This window comes from Ahaetulla prasina, chromosome 5, assembly GCF_028640845.1.
Source record: "Ahaetulla prasina isolate Xishuangbanna chromosome 5, ASM2864084v1, whole genome shotgun sequence".
Classification (NCBI taxonomy): Eukaryota; Metazoa; Chordata; class Lepidosauria; order Squamata; family Colubridae; genus Ahaetulla; species Ahaetulla prasina.
This window is the reverse complement of record NC_080543.1, coordinates 101454927-101469310: the sequence shown is the minus strand read 5'-3', so window position 1 is coordinate 101469310 and position 14384 is coordinate 101454927. Positions and strand designations below refer to the sequence as shown.

General features: G+C 37.8%; 1 protein-coding gene across 2 annotated transcripts in view; it reads right to left on the bottom strand.

The window, feature by feature from the left end:
- Positions 1 to 14384, bottom strand: part of GAS6 (growth arrest specific 6) — a 47167-nt gene that overhangs the window by 17687 nt on the left and 15096 nt on the right. Inside the window, exons 5-7 of one of the 2 annotated variants that reach the window (XM_058185222.1) lie at positions 7964 to 8086; positions 6608 to 6730; positions 1809 to 1934 (exon numbers count right to left, since the gene is read on the bottom strand). In XM_058185222.1, coding sequence (XP_058041205.1) covers positions 1809 to 1934; positions 6608 to 6730; positions 7964 to 8086 — 372 coding nt within the window. The remainder of the gene's footprint in view (positions 1 to 1808; positions 1935 to 6607; positions 6731 to 7963; positions 8087 to 14384) is intronic. The other variant, XM_058185223.1, reaches the window with a different exon arrangement.

Below are 14384 nucleotides of genomic sequence, written 5' to 3'. Positions count from 1 at the left end.
ATTTGTTTTTGAGGGGACGAGCTTCTTTGAGAGGTAGACCATAGAGTGGTCCATTCCTTCAAAATTTTGGGTGGCATGGCGCCTAAGCCTATGTTAGATATGTCTATTTCTAGAACAAAGAGGGTTGGGGAAAATTCTGTCCTTTCAATACTGGTTTCTCACACAATGTGTCTTTTATTTTTCCAAATAGAAACTTTATTCTTGAGTGCTGTTTCTCGTTAGCTCTGTGAGGGGTTGAATTACAGTAGAAAAATGAAGTATGAACTTTTGATAACATGCTGCTAGATTAAACTTATTTCTTTGTTTTAGGGCTTCTGCTTGTTTCAGGGTTTCAAACTTTCTATATTCTGGTTTTATTTCTTCCTTTTCAACCATGAAATCCTTCCTGATATCCCAGATGGCACTTCTCTGGGTTAGGCCAGGTTTTCCTAAATTATCAGTTATTAACCTTAAATGATGGAGATGTTCTTCCCAGGTCTTGATATAGTGTGCAAAAATGTTAAGCACTTGTGCAAAAATGCTGAAAATTAAGAATGCTTTCAGAAAGAGAAGTTTGAATAGTTTCTTTTTATCAATTAACGAAGTGGAAAGTAAATGAACAGAAGAGAAATCCAAATCAAATCAATATTTGGTGTGACCATCCTAAACTATTAGCACTTCTATTTCTGAAAGCATTCTTAATTTACAGCATTTTTGCACAACTGCCCAAAAGTTTTTCACAGTATTGTATATGAAGATACCATCTAAATAAGCAGCATACCATTCCCCTTGACCTGATAAAATCTTGTTTGCTAGACACTGGAAAATAATGGGTGCCCTATGTAGATTAGTGACATTCTCTTAATTGAAAGAGAACCTGTGGAGTAGCAAATGCTATTTTCTCATTTGAATGGTGTTCCAGTGGAATTTGCCAATATCCTTTAGTTAAGTCCAAAGGTGAAAAATATCTGGCTCTACCTAGGCCATCTGAGAAGTCATCCACTCTGGGCATTAGATACCCATCAAATTTTGCCACTCAGTTTATTTGCTGGAAGTCTATGCAATACTGGTTTTCCACATTTGATGCTGGCATTAATCGACTGGAGAACCAGTTGCTTACAGATAAACGTCTATTCAATTTTTAACACACCTTTCAACTGTTCAGGAATCCTATAGGGATGCTGTCTAATCAATCAAGTTTCTCCCGTTTTTATTCTGTGCTCTATTAAAACAGTTTTAACTCTTCAGTTAAAATTGCTGAACTACAGTATCAGAAAAGCTAAAGTGGTCTCAGATTAAGTAAAATAATCATTAACCAGAGCAGTCCATTTTCTACCTAAGAATGCTTTCATTTTGAGAAAGTTGGGTTCTCTCAATGCTGACATCCAAAAGCAAATAAAGAAAATAGTGATTTGCAGAAAATTTGAGTATAAACCTGCATTGAATTTTCTAGTCATCGGATGATTTTTCAAAATAAATTGGATGACAATACATTTAAAGAAGAGTATTTGTAGCTCAGGACTGAATTGAGGGGTCCCATTAGTGCTCTCTGTTTTCTTACAGACAGTTCATTACCCAAACTAGGTAACAACATCAATGCTAGACAATACATTTATTGAACCTTTTAAAAATTATTCTTTTAAAAATATTATCGTAATGCTTGATACAGTCTTCATTCAAAGCATCAAATCTGATTCAATACATCTGCTTATTTTTCAACATCTACTTGCTATCTAGAGGAATATAGGAAATTAACATCAAAGTGGGAAGGCAACAGCATACATCAAGGGTAAGAATTCTCATGATGATATTTAATTCTACCTACTAACCTTTGCAGGTCTTTGTGACCTCATCGTAAGTGTAACCAGCATCACAAACACATGTGTAAGACCTTATTAAATTTTTACATTGAGCTTCTCCACAGATCCCTGCTGTTGCAGCACATTCATCAATATCTGGAAAAGAGCAAAAAGTAAAGATAATCAACAATAATAATCAGAGTATCAACAATGTTTCACAGGCTTAACTCACTCTCTTTCTATTGTTATAACTGCATAATGGAATTAGGAAATGACTTCAGCCTCCCCATAAAAAAAAAAGACTGGTATTCTGCAAAATATACAGCAATTCTGGGTAAATGCTGTAAAATTATTAAAAATGGAGAAAACTCTGGGGATAGGAACAGAGAGGAGGAGAATCACAGGAAAAAATGTGATAGCAATGTTAGAAGAGGGTCAGGGTTTTGAGACAAAAAGGATCACAGGATAGGAAATTACAAAGCTGTTTGGCTAGGAAAAGCTTCTCTCAGTCAACAATGAGGGTTTTGTACATAGTTCCCTTAATGCAGGGGTGTAAAACTCAAGGCCCGGGGGCCAGATCCGGCTTGCAGGGTGCTTAAATCTGGCCCGCAGGGCTGCCCTGGAAACAGCAAAGGATTGGCCCGCAGTGCCTCTGCCAGTGAAAATGGGGCCGGGGGGGAGCATACATGTCCTCCCTGAGCTCTGTTTTTGCTGGCAGAGGGTTGCAGGAGGCAGTCACGGCTAAAAACGAAGCTCAGGAATCCCTTTTTCACTGGCAGGGCGCTCAGGCCACCACAGGCAGCCCCAACATAAGTGATGTTAATCTGGCTACGCCCACCCTGGCCACGCCTACCCCCGAGGTCAAACACAACCCTGATGTGACCCTCAATGAAATCGAGTTTGATACCCCTGCCTTAATGAAACAGTCTGTACAGATCATGTTTACATGCACATCTGAATTTGTTTCTGCATTTATGAAAATGAGGCATCTAATGTAATGAATGGAGGATCTTGCAGTGTAGATAGTAGCATGTGGCACCACCCATTTTTCAGCAACTAGTCTGTACATAGCAAATTTCATGCAGAATAGTATAGCTGCATCCATACATACCCACCATGCCATTCCCTTTTAGGTTAAGCAATGTTATGCACAGCATAGAAAAGGAGTAAATCAAAAGAAATTAAAGGCATCAGAGAAGAAAAAGAGAAGAAATATAACCGACACCAACATCATTTCATATTCTCTTTGATTCTGACAGATTCTTCCTCTGCTTCATATGCTGCCTTTTTTTTTCTTAAGCTATGTTCTGAGGATGACATCAACTTCATCTTACCATGACTTTCTCAGCCTTCACCTTCCTTTTGACCCATTCGTTCACTCTGCTTTCATCTACTGGTTGAGGAATTCCGATTTTCATTCATTCTCACTCTACGACAAACTACATTCTCATACAGGTAGTCCATGACTTACAACTAATCCTTTAGTGACCATTCGAAGTTACAACGGCATTGAAAAAAGTGAGACTTATGACCAGGTTTCACATTTATGACCCCTGCAGCATTCCCATGGTTATGTGATTAAAATTCAGGTGCTTGAATGTTTTATGACAGTTGAACTGTCCCAGGTTCATGTGACCATTATTTATAACCTTCCCAGCCGGCTTACAACAAAAAAGCCAATGGGGGAAGTCAAGATTTGTTTAGCGACTGCAGGATTTACTTAACAGCTGCACTGATTCACTTAGCAACTGTGGCAAAAAAGTTGCAAGGTGGGACAAAACTCAGTTAACAACTACCTTGCTTAGCAATGAAAATTTTGGGCTCAATAGTGGTCGTAAGTCAAAGACTACCTATATCTCTTTTACTTCTTTTTATACTCATCATTCAGTTTTGCATTCAGGAGTATATTCCTTTCACAATTTTTCATTCTTCACCCTACTTTTCTTGTTTTATCACACATTGAGCCATGGTGGCGCAGTGGCTAGAATGCTGCATTCCCACTGCCAGGAATTCGATCCTGATCAGCTTAAGGTTGACTCAGCCTTCCATCCTTCCGAGATTGGTAAAATGAGGACCCAGACTTCAGAATTAATAAAAGGTAATTTGAGGAATGGGGATGCAACCATAGCATCTGTCTGCAAATTTTATGCATGATTCCAGTAAACTTGGCTACTTTCGTGAGCTAGAGACAGATACTAGTATGTTCCTGCCTCACATGTTGAGGAACATTTTCTAAACTGCACAACCGTAATACTTAACTCTTTCTCTACTCTGTTTGCCCATTTCAATCTCCTTCGTCAGATGCTTTTCCACAAGTGAGTTATAAAATACGTTTACAGCTCCGTCCCCCTCTAGGCATTTTCCAGATGTATTGGAATTGCAATTACGGTAGCTGACATTATAAGAAATTGCTATTTGTTTGTTTTATTTTTAAAATGTTGGCATGCCGCTTCTCACTATAAAACAAAACTAAAATAGATGTGGATCAGGGGTGTAAAACTCATGTCATCACGGCAGTGTCATGTGACAATATCAGGACTTTTTCCCCCTTCGCTAAACCAGGAGGAGGCAGGGCCAGCACATGATGCATCCAGCCTGCGGGCCACGAGTTTGACACCCCTGATGTAAATAATCAGTATCTTCCAGGAATGTCTACAGTTGAGTCATTACTCTTTCAATAACCCAGTGTTTCTTAACCTTGGCAACTTTAAAATGTATGGACTTCATCATTACTGAGAGCTAATTTGGTCTAATTATTAAGGAACCAGGCTAGAAAGCAGGAGGCCGGGAGTTCTAGTCCTGACTTAGACATGAAAACCAGCTAGGTGACTTTTAGCCAGTCACTCTCTCACCCAACCCACCTCACAAGGTTGTTGTTGTGGGGAAAATAGGAGGAGAAATGTGTGTTTGCCACCTTTGACTTATTTGTAAAAATAATAAAGTTGGGATAAAAATAAATAAAATTACTGGCTGAGGAATTCTGGGAGTTGAAGTCCAAACATCTTAAAGCTGCCAAGTTGAGAAACATTACAATAAATTGTCTCACAGGGGGATATTTATCACTAGGTGATACTAATGAAGATTACATGGAACCAAAGGTAGACACCATCCATAATGCAAGGTTGCATTCCTTCCTGGAACTATCCAGCCAACTCTGCTTAACTTGCTGATAAAATAGCCCTTATGAGGTATGATAAAAAAAAAAGTGAAACAAAAATTTTTTGTCACGAAGTGTCTTGCAAATACTTCAAGTTCCAAAGGCTGGAATGATGCCCCAAAACAAAATGGTGCCTCAAGCACATGTCTCAGCCTTTGCAGAATGTGGTTTCTCAGCAACAGCTTCAGTGAGGAAGTGTTTGCTGCTACTGTATAGTTCTTTTCTTCCTTTAACCTTCTCTCTCTCCCTTCCACAATCTCTGTCCAGGCAACATTACTGTCATTTTATTCTTTACTGACTTCCAGTGTGCAGAAAATTAACATTCTGTTCAACAGGCTGAAGCACTGTAATTTAAATTACAGAAAACATATCCATTGTTATTGGCCACTTGTCATCAGAACATTTCTGAGACGAGTAAACTCTCTAGAGATTATTTTTCTCTCAGGTGACTGCACACTTGTTGTATACCCTAGGTCATTCTCTAATACAATGCAATATAATAAAACTAAGAAAAACTATATTCTACTTTGCCAAATATTGCTTTTTAGCTCCAGAAGGAGCCAGTTGGCTGGAGCATTTTGGCATAATATGCCAATCCATTGTGAATCACTCTTTTGCTATGGGGTTGGATCATTCTGTGGTATGACTGCAGACATGCTTAGGCATGCATTCCTGGCTGTTCCTATTGAAATCTTAAACCGCAGTTGTGAGAAAGTCAGAAGCAATAGCAACTGCTCAGTTTAGCCTTCAGAATTATTTATGCTAATAAAGATAGCAAGTAGTTCAGGGTTAATGTGGTTTATATGTTTTATCTGGGTTGGAATAATTTATTGCTGGCTCATAAATTCACTTAGAACATATCCACAATAAACATTTTATTCCTTGAGATGCCATTTTTTTTTCTTTCATCAAGATATCTACCCTTTTATATAATAATGGAACAATAGATTCCCAGGACCTTCTCACAAAGTGTTGTTTATAGAATAATAATAATAATAATAACAACAGAGTTGGAAGGGACCTTGGAGGCCTTCTAGTCCAACCTCCTGGCAGGAAAACCCTACACCATCTCAGACAGATGGTTATCCAACATTTTCTTAAAAATTTCCAGTGTTGGAGCATTCACAACTTCTGCAGGCAAGTCGTTCCACTTATTAATTGTTCTAACAGGAAATTTCTCCTTAGTTCTAAGTTGCTTCTTTCCTTGATCAGTTTCCACCCATTGCTTCTTGTTCTACCTTCAGGTGCTCTGGAGAACAGCCTGACTCCCTCTTCTTTGTGGCAGCCCCTGAGATATTGGAACACTGCTATCATGTCTCCCCTAGTTCTTCTTTTTATTAAACTAGACATACCCAGTTCCTGCAACCGTTCTTCATATGTTTTAGCCTCCAGTCCCCTAATCATCTTTGTTGCTCTTCTTTGCACTCTTTCTAGATATGTTTTTTAAAAAACCCTGTGCCTTGAAAATTAATTAAAAATGTCAAAAGTTCCAGCAATCATAACTTGCCACAGTATTTGAACTGGCAAACTAGGGGTTGGCATCAACACCAAAAAGGAGAAAGAGGAAGCAGGAAAAAAAGAACTGGAACTGATGAGATTAGATTCAAAACAGGCTAGTTCATGTAATGCCAAAGGTGGATTTCATATAATTCTTGTCTATTTCATAGCTTACCTTCACATGATTTATTGTCACTCATAAGAGCATAGCCAATGTAACATGAGCAGTGATAGCTGCCTGGCTTGTTATAACAGATCTGTTTACATCCGCCATTGCGATCTGCACATTCATTAATATCTAGAAAGGGAAAAAAATTGTTTCAGTTTCCAAACAAACTTCAACAGAAGAATGTGAAACAAGACATTCATCTCTTTATATGTATTAAATAAAATTACATTAAATTCCACATGTTGTATATGCAAGATTTTATCATCTCTAGTTTAATTTTCAAGTCAGTTTGCAATGTGAAAATTTACTTATTTACGCAGTTATTCATAAGTGTCTTTCTATACTGCGCTAAGTTTTTAGGCTGACCAGAGCAATAAGCTATGCAGAATCTCTTTCAATCAAGTCTTTGGTTATTCTATTTTAATGGGCCCATTGATCTATTTGCTAATTATAGTCTCTCTTGTCATGAGCAGCAAGATTTACTAGAATGTTAATCTCCATCTGGAGATTTCAAAGATTGATGTAAAAAAATCCATATTCTGTAAATAAACCATATTTTTCTTCATCCAAAAGTCAGAATTATAGGAATACAGGTAGTCCTCAACTTACAAGTTTCTTTAGTGACCATTCAAAGTTATAACGGCATTGAAAAATGTGACTTATGACTGTTTTCCCCACTTATGATTGTTGCAGCATCCCCAAATCATGTGATCAAAATTCAGATGCTTGGCAACTGACTCACATTTATGATGGTTGCAATGTCCCGGGTTCATGTGATTACCATTTATTTATTTATTTATTTATTTATTTATTTATTTTTCAAATTTGTATACCGCCCTATCTCCCGAAGGACTCAGGGCGGTTCACAGGCACATAAAAACATTTATATACAAATTAAGATAATCATTAAAAAACTTATTCTAATGCCCAATTATTAAAAGATCTAAATATAAATATTAAAAAACCAATTTAAAAACCCCTATAAATTTAAAATCTAAGCCAGTCCTGCACAGATGAATAAATGTGTCTTGAGCTCGCGACGGAAGGTTCGGAGGTCCGGAAGTTGACGGAGTCCTGGGGGGAGTTCGTTCCAGAGGGTGGGAGCCCCCACAGAGAAGGCCCTTTGAAACCTTCTGATACGCAAAGTCAATGGAGAAGCCAGAGTCACTTAACAACCGTATTGCTAACTTAACAAATGCAAGTGTTAAGTTGTTAAGTGTCACTTAACAACTATTTTAACAAAGATCATAAAATGGGGCAAAACTCACTAAACAACCATTTCGCTTAGCAACATAAATTTTGGGTTCAATTGTGGTTGTAAGTTGAGAACTACTCATACCAGCAGCTCAGGCCTAGGCTTACCTTTATCACATTTCTCGCCTTCCCAGCCTCTCTTACAGTGGCAAAGGTATCCACCTTTCAGATCTTCACATTTTATAGTACCTTCTCTGTGACACGGGTTAGGAGAACATTGGTCTGGTAAATCTAGGCCAGAAAACAAACCTCGTAAAATGTTTATCCTTCACTCATATTGTTCAGAACGATGAGATTGGTATTACTCTTCAAACTAACCCCAAGAAGGCATTATATTTTTTTTGTATAAGGAGGAATAACATTGGTGAAATTGCATCATTGTATAATGTTATTTTCTAGGCCATATGCTCAATTACAAAAGGTATAACTCACCAAAGTAAATGAAATTCTGGAGATCACTGTGGGTTTTTGTTTTTTTTAAAAAGAATGGAAAGTATTTCTCAATTTACCTTCCTCATTCTAACTTTGAAATCAGCTTTCTGAGAAACTGTTCTCTGTTTGCTTTTTTTTTCCCCCTCCAAAAAAAAAAAAAATTCCTGAGACTACAATTGTTAATTTTAGGCAAGGGAAAAACACCACCAACACACTTGCAGAACATCCTGAAACTATGCTACATATTGTTTGTATAGGGGTTCAACATGAACTCTATACATATATACCATACATGCCAATTAAATGTTATATTCAATAAACAAAAGAGAATGAGACCTAACATAGGACACTCAGTGACTCTTTTTGCAATAAGTGTGTATGTTTCACAGAGGTGCAGATTAGCCCACTGAACATGAATACACATACATATACGTTTATATATATATATATATATATATATATATATATATATATATATATATATATATATATATATATATAAATATATATATATATATAAATTTGTAGGTCTTTGGTTGTTCGGGTTCTCTCCCGTGTAAAATTGGAAGTGTCTTGGCGACGTTTCGACGAAGTCTCATTCGTCATCTTCAGGCTTCAGCTTCGTGCTTCTGGGAGCAATGTGTGATCGCAGCTGTTTCTTCCTTTTAATACACATACATACATATATATATATATATACATATATATACACACGCACGCACACACACACACACACACATATATAAATCCAGTGATTCCCAAGTGCCTGCATAGATGCATAAAAGCACTCTTTTCTCATTCATGACTGCATGTACAGCATGCATAAATATATGGTAACAGATATGAGCAAATCATTTACAAACATATGCTAAAACAGGTAAATGCACAAAATATATAATAGTGCACCATGAATCTTTCTTAAACAAGCTAGCTAATTCTTACATATCCTATATACCAAACAATAAAACTGTAAGGAATTTTATATATTTTAAAATGATGAACTGTTTATATTCCACCCTCCCTATGCTGACCTATGACCATAATAAAGATCAGGCTGATAGGCATGGCAGACAGAAAAAGAAAGACAAATGCTGAGGTAAAATTGCTTAGGAAATTCTTTATCAATAATGATGCCCTAAAATGTCTTCTTCAGAGCTGAAGAAGCTTCTTGGATGAGAAGCAAAACGTCTTCAAGGAAAAAACAAAGTCATATTATACATTAATGATCTCTGTGACCATATTATAAGTAATTGTGTTCTCTTCGCCGACAACGTCAAACTATTTAACGCTACCAACAATAAAGCTACCCTTCAAAAAGACCTTGTCTTTGTGTCAGAATGGTCAAAAACTTGGCAACTCCAAATCTCAACCAGCAAATGCTCAGTCTTACACATTGGAAAAAAGAATCTGAACACTAAATACAAGCTCGATAGACATTACCTTGCAGATGACCCCCTACCCCGTTAAAGACCTTGGAGTTTTCATATCAAATGATCTAAGTGCCAAAGCCTACTGCAACTACATCGCAAAAAAGGCTTTAAGAGTTGTAAACTTAATCTTGCGTAGCTTCTTCTCCAGAAACACTACACTACTAACCAGAACATACAAAACATTTGCTAGACCAATTCTTGAATACAGCTCGCCTGTCTGGAGCCCATATCTCATTTCGGACATTAATACAATTGAGCATATCCAGAAATATTTTACAAGGAGAGTTCTCCACTCCTCTAATTACAACAAAATACCTTATGCCACCAGACTTGAAACCCTGGGTTTAGAAAATTTAGAAATCCGCCACCTTCAACATGACCTAAGTCTAACTCATAGAATCATCTGTTACAATATCCTTCCTGTTGAAGACTACTTCAGCTTCAAGCACAACAATACACGAGCACACAATAGATTTAAGTTTAATGTGAACCGGTCTAATCTTGATTGTAGAAAAGATGACTTAAGTAACAGAGTTAATGCCTGGAATGCACTACCAGACTCTGTGGTCTCTTCCCAAAATCCCCAAAGCTTTAACCAAAAACTATCTACTATCGACCTCACCCCATTCCTAAGAAGTCTATAAGGGGCGTTCATAAGAGCACAAACATGCCTACCGTTCCTGTCCTAATGTTCCCTTTGATTGTATCCAAATTTCATATAGTTATTACATACTTATGCTTATATATATGCTTATAAATCTTAGTTATTTCATGCTTATGCTTATATATACTGTTGTGACAAAATAAATAAATAAATATAAATAAATAAAGTCCAGTTGCCTTTTGAAAAAAAGCACTTTTGGTATGCCTGAAAATGCACTTATGATTTTCTCTGTCCTAAAAGCCACAATAAATTCAATTGTTCAAATAAATTATTCTAATAATGACAAGAATGACAAGGCTCAAGCTCAATCCCTCCAAGACGGAGTGGCTGTGGATGCCGGCATCCCGGTACAGTCAGCTGAGTCCACGGCTGACTGTCGGGAGCGAGTCATTGGCCCCGATGGAGAGGGTGCGCAATTTGGGCGTTCTCCTGGATGCACGGCTGTCTTTTGAAGACCATTTGACGGCCGTCTCCAGGAGAGCTTTCCACCAGGTTCGCCTGGTGCGCCAGTTGCGCCCCTTTCTAGACCGGGATGCCTTGTGCACAGTCACTCACGCCCTTGTGACGTCTCGTCTGGACTACTGCAATGCTCTCTACATGGGGCTCCCCTTGAAGGGCATCCGGAGGCTACAGTTAGTCCAGAATGCAGCTGTGGTGATAGAGGAGCCCTCGTGGCTCCAGTGACACCTATCCTGCGCAGGCTGCACTGGCTACCTGTGGCCTTCCGGTGCGCTTCAAGGTGTTGGTGAACGTCTTTAAAGCGCTCCATGGCATAGGGCGGGTTACTTACGGGACCGCCTGCTGCTACCGAATACCTCTCACCGACCCGTGCGCTCTCACAGAGGGACTCCTCAGGGTGCCGTCGGTAGCGACAGTGTCGTCTGGCGACACCCAGGAAGGGCCTTCTCTGTGGGGCTCCGCCCTCTGGAACGAACTCCCCAGGACTTCGTCAACTTCCGGACCTCAACCTTTCGCTTGTGAGCTTAAAACTTACTTATTTATCTGCGCTGGACTGGGTTAGTTTTTTAAGTTATGGGTTTTTAATGGGTTTTATCTCCAAATTTTAATTGTGGCCAATTTAATAAGTTTTTTAAATTGTATTTTAATTGTATTTATAGTGTATGGTATGTTTTTACTTGGCTGTGAACCGCCCTGAGTCCTTCGGGAGAAGGGCGGTATACAAATTTAAATAATAAATAAATAAAATAAATAAGAATGTCACATCTCTAACCATGTATTTGGTCATGCTACTTGGGAACCAACTGACTCCTGACTGCATGCGATCAGGTACACAAGTAACATGCACTAAGAAGAAAAGGTCCTATATACAATTATCCACATTCTAATGTTTTCTGTGTTTTTCTAAAGGGAAGGAAAGCCATAATCTAGAACACAAGAGTAATGTTGCTGACAACCTCCCAAGTAGACCAGACAGGAAACACAACAAAATGAGCTAATTCTACTTTATTGTCGATCTATATTAACAGAGTCTTGCAAGTCTGAAAGTACAGACCTCTCACTGCTTGATATGTTAGGGTGAATCCTTTCTAAGTTTCTTTCTCTGACCATTATTCAGCTGCATGATCTCCCTGCCCAATCTGATTGTTCTTTAGGTAGCATCTGTTCCCCTTGTTTCCCAGTGTCATTCTCACATACCATTATGTCTGCACCGTGGTGAAATCTAAACTGGTTTACTACCGGTTCACTGGCTGTGCATGCATGCACCACGCACCAAATGCGAGGTGCACCTGCGCACAGTGCATGCCAAAATGAGGCATGAGGTAAGTAGAACAGCGTGTGGGGGAAGGTGTGTTCAGCTGTGGCGCACAATCTTTTTTTATTTTACTTTTAAAAGCATTTTTTTACAACCTACTCGGCCAAATAGATTGTAAAAAAATGCTTTTAAAAGTAAAAAAAAGGCTCTGACACTCACGCGGCTCAGCTGCGATCGTCAGAGTTCTTGTTTAACATTTTAAAAGCATTTTTTACAACCTATTCCCACCATTCGGGTGGGAAAAGCAAGGGAGCTGGAAAGAACTGGCATGGGTGGGTGGGCAGGGATTTTTGCTACACGTTCTCAGAATTACCCGCCACCATCACTACCGGATCAGCCGATCCAGTCCGAACCGGGAACATTTCACCCCTGTGTCTGCACACATAGAGATATCCCAACATTTTATTTTTTACTTCTACATGGTGATTGCCAGATGAATAATCAGGTTAACAAGTTGAACATTAGAATGGCTATTTAGACTTTTTCCCCCAAAAAAATTCCTTTTGTTCTCAACTATCATAAGGCTACCTCAAAGAAGATGATCGTTTATACTCCCCAAGTCTGATCAGAATTGGAGTCCTTATTCTTTTATCATAGCAAAACATTCTGATGTTGAGCAAGGCAAAACTCATAATTAAGAATGGTATGCAAGTACCCTCTGCCAAGATCAGACATATCTACAATATTTTTATCTTGAAACCCAGAAATAGTACTGCTTGATAAGGTCCATATAAATGCTAAGTACTAATAAAAGCTAACATAAAGGCAACATTAACAAAATTCATTGTTCTTTCTCCCTTTCTGAAGTAAGCAAGCTCATGAAAAAGAAGCTGGCAAAAACTGAATAGAATAACATCTAACATTGTGAAGGTGAATCAGACGTATACATAAACCATTCCTGTGACCCCACTATAGATTACACTCACCAAGAAAATACCATTTAAAAACCCTGCCTGAAAATTCTTGCTTGGCAGGTAGAATTTTATTTCTGTAGTTGCTGAGGTTTTTGTTTGTTGGCAGAAAATAATAGATCAATGGCAGATTTGCCTTATATTGATGACTTGGCAAATTCACACTGTTCTTGCAAAAGAGCAGTGTTTCTCAACCATAATAATTGAGGAATTGTAATCCCAGCTGGGGAATTCTGGGAGTTGAAGCACACATATTTTTAAATTGCTACGTGTGAGAAACACTATATAAGGGGCCAGTAAATGTGTTAAAGTTTCAGATACATTTTTCCTTCAAATGTAACTATTTTCATATTCGATATGAAAACAGGTCTGATGGGGCTCTCAATTTTTTGACGCATTTGATATTTTTGCTCTGCAGGCAAACCAACTATTATGATTTTTTTCCCTGATAACTGTAATGTTAAATTATGCAGTACATTTCCACACCGCATATTGTTGCTTAGTGTTCATGTTTCAAACAGGAGATGAAGTCAATAAACACAATTAATTTTATAGTAACAGCTATTATTTCCTTTCTCTTTTAGTGAATTATGTACCCATGTATCCATATTAAGAAAATATAGACTGGTGATTGGAACAATTACATTAGAGAATATCCCAAATTATTACATTAATTTAATGCAGCCTAAAGAGGAAAAAGTACATTAAAGAAAAAAAACACTAATCTCTAGTGCCAATTCTATCGAAGAAAAAACTAGTACTTACTTGAACTACACTATACAGAGCAGACAGGATACATGTTCTACATGCAAATAAGCAGTTCTCATCTTTATGTTATTATAAAGTCCAAGTCAGACTTTCAGTGTTTCTTTTTTCATAATCTAAATATTAAAGATGTATTTTGCTATTTTTCTCATTTATATTCAAAAGGATCCAGGAAATTACAACACTGCCATGGGCAAGCTGTTATGTTTGAAGCTCTGTAAGTAAGACACATACTTCTGGAATCGACTGAGATAGCAGCTTGCCTAAGGCTACTGAGCATGGCTTTAATTTTGTTCTTTTCTGTTCTATTCTAATCCACCTTTCAAGAATATAGCCTTCCCAAGACTGTTTTCAAAGGAAAATCTTTGTAGGATGTTGTTAAGATTACCAAAACATGTGACGCAATTGAACATTCAGGGAAAAGCAGGACACACAGTGTAAATATTATATATTTCATTTTATAATTTTTAGATATGCTTTGTCTTTCAGTATCCTTTTGGTTCTGCTTTTCAGTCTCATATAAGGAAAAGTTTCAAACAATATTTCTGCCTAC